Source organism: Onychomys torridus, unplaced genomic scaffold (genome assembly GCF_903995425.1).
Source record: "Onychomys torridus unplaced genomic scaffold, mOncTor1.1, whole genome shotgun sequence".
In the NCBI taxonomy this organism is placed as follows: Eukaryota; Metazoa; Chordata; class Mammalia; order Rodentia; family Cricetidae; genus Onychomys; species Onychomys torridus.
Window position 1 is genome coordinate 7,521 of NW_023413031.1, and position 7,397 is coordinate 14,917.

The following is a 7,397-nucleotide window of genomic DNA, read 5'->3' on the forward strand; positions in this document are numbered from 1 at the left end:
CACTACCCACAGGTTGATAACTTCTATAGCACCTTCTTTAGCTCTTAAAGCACGGACCTTCCTTCTGTTATTTCTTATCATGATCCAGTCAGATGAGCTTTTAAAAGCTCACCTCTGACCATGCTCCTGCTGTATTCTTAAAACTCTACACTTGCTTCTTGATTATTTGAAAACTACCTCTATGTCTAGCTGCTCATGGACCCACATGACCTTATATGAGATAAACTATGCCCACCAAAAATACATGCATTGAAAACTTTACCCACAGTGCCTGAGAGTGTGATTTCATGTAATTATGGTAAGATGAGGTCTTTAGGGTGAATTCTAACATGATATGCCCAGTATCCTTTCAAGAAACAACTAGGATACAGGCTGGACCAGAGGGAATACTTCCTGAAGACATAAGAAGGCAGAGGCCTACAATGCAACCAATGAGAAAGACCACAGGAAAAACAAACCCAGTTGAACACCTTGGGTCTCAGAGTAACAGCTTCCAGAATTCAGAAAGTTTAAACTTTTCCCCACATTGTATTTTTATTAAATTTTGGGGAATTTGCACTAGACACCCCATCAGATCCATTCTCCATTTCTCTCAGGTGCACCCTCCCCCTCATGCCCTACCCCAAACCCTCCAATCCTGTGGCCCATTGTAACTCCCTGGAGCATGGTCAAAGGGCCAGCCCTAAAGAAGAGTGAGTCCTTCCCACCTCAGCCACACCACAAGCCATCGGCTGGGAAGAGCTACACCTCAGCATCTTGATGTACAGTTTGAAGGGGCTCTCATCAATATTTCTTGTCTGAACTGTTGGCTCTTTTTTGTGGAGGGTTTGTTGTCACAGAAGCCTTCAATGTCAATCCTTCTCAGTGAAGAGTCTGCAGTCACAGGACAGTAAAAGAAGCTTCCTGCCATGGTAGCCAGCAGCGGCACAGACTACAGGGGGCAACATGGTCTCCAGGGACAGCACAGACCACGAAAATCAACCTGGTCCCTAGGGGGCAGACAGACCACACACATCAACAAAGCCTGCTGTGGCATTATGGATCATGGGACACCAGCACGGGCCCAGGCAGAAGCAGCGGGGACCACCAGAAGTCTTCTGAGGAGATTCATCCAGAAAACAAACCATTCTTCATCCCAGATAACTTGTTGCTCCAAGGCAGCGCGTCCAGGAACAGGACCTATGTGAGCTCCAAGCTGCTGTAAGTCACCCTGCTCCTTGGCATCAGCCACCTCCCCACACCATGCTTGTAGCTTGGTTGTGAGGAGTGTGGTTAGCTCACAGTCACAGCTGTTACCTGCCTCAGACTCCTCTCACCTAGAGGTGCTGGTCTCTCTGGGTTCCAAACCCCCACCAATGGGCTTAACAAAACCGTGACATGGTGTTTCTGCTTCTGAGGTGCTGGGAAGATGGACCAGGGGTAAGCACTTGCTGTGCAGGGTTCCAGCAAGGTCAGATCAGGCCCGCAGGACTCAATTAAAAGATGGTCATGGCAGAATGCACTTTTAACCCTATCAATGAGTGGAGAAGGGAGACTGGAGGATTGCTGGGATTGCTGGGCTAGCCAGCCTCTCTAAAATCAGCAACCTCCAGATGCAGGCAGAGATACTCTCTCAAGGAAACAAGGGGGAAAGGACAGAGGGGAGATTGCCTGCTGTCCTCTTCTGACTTCTGCATATACTAGCGTAGGCACAGGTGTGTGCATACCCATCCATGTGCACACACACCATAAACACAAAAAAGGAAGAGGAGAAAGAGAAAACACTAACTCCATGTCAACGGTTCACCCATTCACCCATCAAATACTTGTAGACCAGGAGAGAGCTGTATACATACCTCATTTACTCCATCTTGACCTACACCCACAGTTCTATATTGGAAAGAATTCCATGTGCAGTTATCCAGTCCTGCCTGCCAGGCAGACACATTGGAGGTCTCCAGCACTGTTTTCTCCTCCTCCTCTGTTTAACCATCCTCTCTTCCTGTTAAAAACACCCTGACTTGCATAGTGGAGTTTACAAGGACAGAGGCCTCCTGGGTTAGTCTTGGGTTTAAACCTAAGTTCTCTCCCACTGACTGGCTGGATGACCTTCTACAGTTACTTAATCTTTCTGAGGCTTAATTCACACTGTGGTCAAATGAATAAAATAGTACATACCATATAAAGCTGGTGCAAGGTTGTAATAAAATAAAACTTAAGAACCTGCCTCTTTCTTGAGTTCTATATGTCCCCACATCAAATACTGCTTTATGTTTCTGGTTCCAGGGTAAGTGAAGTTTGTACTGGTACACATTATGTTCCCATTGTAACTATGTGCCTTTGTAAACAGACTCTTGACATAATTCCTGTTAGAATTTACTGACTTTGAAAATATTGTTTTTCTTTATTGATGAGATTATGTCCAGTCTGTTGAAGTCCAAAGGTGTCTCAGGTAAAAAAGGCTCATGCAACTTGACTACTGACTTGGCAGTTTACATTCTGATATCTTTGCCCTCTGGAGAAAGGGTGAGAGGACATTGGGGATGGAGTCTGTCAGCTTAACCTTGGAGGACTTTTCTTGATAATCTTTACAATTTCTAAATATTTATTATTTCATATGTCTGTGTTTCAATGAGTTTAAATGCACCACATGTGTGCAGGAGACCACAGGGGCAAGAAGAGGGTGTGTCTCCTGTAACAGAAGTTATAGTCAGTTGTGAGCTGCCATTTGGGTTCTGGGAACTGAGCCTGGGTTCTCCTCAAGAACCAGTTTCAAGGGACTCACTCCATCTTCTGACCTCGATGGCCCAGGCATGCAGAAGTACATAGACACACATGCAAAACAAACACTCATGAACACAAAATAAAAATAAATATTTTCAGAAAATAATTAATGCATCTACTTCCACACTCCACTCGAGTCTCAGAGCAAAAATTCTCTGCACACTTGACCTCCCAGTTCAGATCCACCCCCTCCCCAAACCCAGAACTGGCTTCCTGATTCCAGGCTAGATCCAAGCGTACATCTGGCAGGTCCCATTGGCAGCTCTCTAGAGCATCCACTCTTTCTCTTGTTTGTTTTGAGAAATGTAAGGTTACTAAATCAATCTATAAGAGATCAGACTGCCAAGTCTGAGAAGGGCACGAACAGTCTTTGGTCTCACATCACTAATTGAGAACACACTCTACAGAGCGTGAAGGAAGGCAGGGACGATAAAAAAAAAAGAGAGAGAAACAAAAACAAAAATCTACTGAACTCAGGAAGTATATAAGGCATTGGAGAGTGGAGGGCAGTCCCATCGGGAAACACTCAGTCCTGACGAAGAGACAATCTGTTCCCTACCAAAATGAAGCTGCTGTTGCTGCTGAAGCTGCTGGCTTTGGAGCTGACTCTCGTCTGTGTCCACGCAGAAGGAGAAACTAGTGCCACGAGAAAGAACTTTAATCTAAAAAAGGTAGACTCGTGGGAATAGTAACTTCTGACTCAGGGGGTTCTTCAGGGAACTCTGAAGTCAAGTGGGTCCTTTGAGGGAGGGTGCAGCTCCTCAATCTATTAGACTAATGACTGGCTTCAGACCCTGAAGTGAGAGCAGTTGTATGCTATCCATGTCTAACAATGCCTGGGGTCCTTCACGCCCACAGAGAGACAGAGACAGGATGTTCAGTATTATGCCGACTTACATGAGATCTAATCCTGTGGATGCTCAGGCCCTAGCCTGTAGTTCAGAGTTCAAGTAGAAACATGTCCATGAGCTGTCCCTGCCCTTCTGCCTTCATGACCTGCTTATCTATTACAGATTGAGGGGAAATGGTATTCTGTTGGCTTGGCCTCTGACAAGAGGGAAATGATAGAAGAACATGGCAGCATGAGAGTTTTTGTGGAGGACATCCATGTCTTCGAGAACTCTTCCTTAGCTTTTAAATTCCATACTAAGTAAGTGTGGTGTTCTTACCTTATAAGAGGAAATGGACACCTGGCATGGTCCCAGGCTTCTACACACACACACACACACACACACACACACACACACACACACACACGCATGCGCGCATGCACGCACTGAGCCTGTACCCAAAACGAGAATCCCCCATCTGATACTAAATCAAAATTTCATAACCAGGGCTTTTTCAAAACTCAGACACAAAAGTTGGTGACAGGAATAAATTCCCTGGGAGTGGGATAAGTAAAGGTCAGAGACATTTCTGAAACCATAATTAAGGAGACCGTATAGCACAGCTTATGAATATATGATCACAGGTTAAGTTTTTCTTACTAGTTGTTATTCAAAAACAACCACCCCTTCAACTCATGTTTTCCTGCAGTAAAGGTGAGTAGTAATAACCCTCCCCTGTGGATTTGGAGACACATCGGGAAACATTTGCAAAGCACTAAATGATGCATGGTGGACATCTGGCTGGTAATCTGCACAAGGGGCAGTGACACTGGGAAACAATCACAGCTGGAACAGTGATGAGAAGTGATTGTCATTATTTCTTAAATGATAGTTAAATGTGATTACTACAGTATCAGATATAGGTGAAATAACATAAATAAAAGTCTTTAATGATAGTTAAATGTGATTACTACACTATCAGATATAAGTGAAATAACATATATAAAAGGCTTTGGCTAATTTTACAAAAATATTCAAGAGTTTAATGGAATCAGAACCTGGAGATAAGTGTGGACCAGAAACTGAAAAGTCAGCGCTATCAATATCCTTAACACCAGCTCAACTTGTTTTACAGAATAAATGGAGAGTGCACCAAGCAGTATTTAGTTTGTGATGAAACAGACAAGGATGGGGAATATTTTGTTAAATGTAAGTAAAGAAAGATTCTGTATATCTATCCATAAGGAATTTAGTAAACCCTAATTATCTTTATTGTGTTATTTACGCGTGTATGTTGGCGAGTGTGTGTGTGTGTGTGTGTGTGTTCTCAAGTGCACACACATTGCTGGGGATTGAACTCAGGACCTTGTACAAACTAGTCAACTTCTCTACTACTGAACCACACCCCCAACCCTCCTCAGAATCTCAGGTGCTTCCCTGGTCATTGTTTACTAGCTAATGCAATTGGAGCCATCTAAGCTAGCATCCTGCAACAGGCAGGTGGAACCAGATGGCTTGTCATCTCCTGCCATCTGTCTGACTCTGCCCCAGTGACTGTCACCCGTGGGCATTGCATGGGATGCAGCAGCAGGTATTTGACACAGCGAGCTTATGAAAGACAGAGACATGTCACTGGAAGCTGCTGAGGGAGGGAGATAGGCCTCAGAGGGGATTGCAGAGGGTGAGCTGCTGCTGTGGCTACCTGTTCACTAGAGGTTGATCTATCAGTGTCCTTCTCCTAGAAGTTATTTCATGAAGCCCATAGAGTGACAGGTGGAAAGCATCAGACATGTTCACCCATCTCTTCCAGAACATGCATTTTAATGTTTTCATGTGTGGGGGAGAACAGGTAAAAGGATCCCACTGTTTCCTGAGGATCAAAGAATTTCTGAGCTGTTTCATTTCCTCCACAGATCATGGACAAAATAAATTTAACATGCTTGATACAGACTATGATGGTTATATTATATTTCATCTCAGAAATGTCAACAATGGGGAAACATTCCAGCTGATGGAGCTCTATGGTAGAGTATTTTCACACAGACACTGACCTTGGCCTGGGAAAAAGGAATAAAAGAAACCATAGCTCTGGACATGGTCTTTCCAGCGTGGCCCTGAACGGCCTCTTTCTTACCTCCTCAAGGCAGACCTCACCTCTGTCATCCCTCAGGCTCAGTGGTGGGAGGACTCTGAAGTCTGTCAGTACTCTAGGAAAGATAGTCTATGAATGTCAAATTCAGGATAGGTCATATCCTTGCCTGTCAATCACATTGTCAATCATTTTCCCACCCTTCTGGAGGAGCCCTGTCCCATCATTCAGCTCGGTGAATGTGGTCAATACACAAGATGCAGTCATTGCTGTCACCATTATTTTTCACAGGCCGGGAACAAGACTTGAGTTCCAACATCAAGGAAAAGTTTACAGAGCTATGCAAGAAGCATGGCATTGTTGAGGAAAACATATTGGACCTAACTGAGGCTGGTAAGTCAGAACTCATCTATTTTTCTCCTCCAGAATGTTGTATTCTTGAATGGGAAAACCCAAGGGATTGGCAACCAGATTCATGTAGCAGCTGGAGAAACATCTGGTTTCTCCTGGGGAAATAAAGTGGACCTGGTACCTGAATGTGTTCTTGTTCCCACCCTGCAGATCGCTGTCTCCAGGCCCGAGGTGGAGGAAAGGCCTGAGCTTCTGGGTAGGTAATCTCCAGTGACAGTGAAGAGGGGGTGGGCATGGACAAGACCCTTGCAAAAGCATTAGTATTGTGCCCCAAAATTACAATAAAAATGATTTGATAAGGAACCTTTTAGAAGAGCTTGAAATTTGCCTTCAAATTATCTGGGTTTGTGATTTAGTCCTTCCATGAGCTTTTAAGTAAGTGACCCAAGCAATTAAGCAAGGAAACAAGGACATGTACTTTACACAGTTGCTGTACGGTTGTGAGTATGTGGGTGTGAAGGGCTCAGCAATGCGTTCAATGTCACTAAGTATGTGAATACAGATGCTCCTCAGTGTCTCTGGTCTACCTCCCTCCAATTCCTGCGATAATGTCTTCCTTTGTATCTGTACGGCCTTGGCTTCCTATCTGGGAATGGATCTTCCTGATCTGCACTTCTCCAGTCTGAAGAGCACACTGGGCTCCCTCACCTGTCCTCTTTCCCACTTATTCCAAGACTTCGCTCTGATAATGTGTGAAAGTCCTTAAAAGTAGCCAAGGCTTTTATCATTATTCCTCAGTTTACTGAAAATTCCTCATAGCTTTGTAGCAAATGTTTCTCTGTTCCACCAGCCAGCTCCCAAATAATGACACAGATTTTTCATATTAGTTATGAAAGCTTGGCCTATAGCTTAGGCTTGCTCCTAATTAGCTCTTAAAATTTAATTAAACTCATTTATAATAAATCTACATTTTAAAAAAAAAGCTAGGTGGTGGTGGCACAGGCCTTTAATCCCAGCACTCAGGGAGGCAGAGGCAGACTGATCTCTATGAGTTTGAGGCCAGCCTCATCTACAAAGCAAAGGCACAAAGCTACACAGAGAAATGCTGTCTCAAAACCAGAAAAAAAAAACTACATTCACATAGCATTACCTCTTTTCTGTCTTGCACCTCCTGTTTCCTTTCCATGTTCTCTGACTGGAGATCCTGCCCCTTTTTGTACCCAGGATTCTCTTTTACTCTGCCTCATAGTCTCACCTAAATTCCTGCCGTGTTACTGGCCATTCATCTCTTTAGTACACCAATCACAGTGACATATCTTCACACAGTGTACAAATATCCCAAAACAGAGCTTCTTATGCCAAAG

General features: G+C 44.1%; 1 protein-coding gene across 1 annotated transcript; it reads left to right on the plus strand.

Annotated features, from left to right (window-relative positions):
* Positions 1-3,326: 3,326 nt before the first annotated feature.
* LOC118576111 (major urinary protein 20-like) lies at positions 3,327-6,303 on the plus strand. The gene is made up of 6 exons (XM_036176492.1): positions 3,327-3,434; positions 3,777-3,913; positions 4,729-4,802; positions 5,507-5,617; positions 5,974-6,075; positions 6,244-6,303. Exons 1-6 carry the CDS (start codon positions 3,327-3,329, stop codon positions 6,279-6,281), a joined length of 570 nt encoding a protein of 189 aa, XP_036032385.1. The 3' UTR covers positions 6,282-6,303.
* Positions 6,304-7,397: the final 1,094 nt, after the last annotated feature.

Excerpts from the sequence above, each read along its gene's own strand:
- LOC118576111 (XM_036176492.1), top strand. The coding sequence starts at position 3,327 with ATGAAGCTGCTGTTGCTGCTGAAGCTGCTGGCTTTGGAGCTGACTCTC. Across the intron at positions 3,435-3,776 it reads AGAACTTTAATCTAAAAAAG|ATTGAGGGGAAATGGTATTC; the intron begins GTAGACTCGTGG and ends TATCTATTACAG. Across the intron at positions 4,803-5,506 it reads TGGGGAATATTTTGTTAAAT|ATCATGGACAAAATAAATTT; the intron begins GTAAGTAAAGAA and ends TTTCCTCCACAG.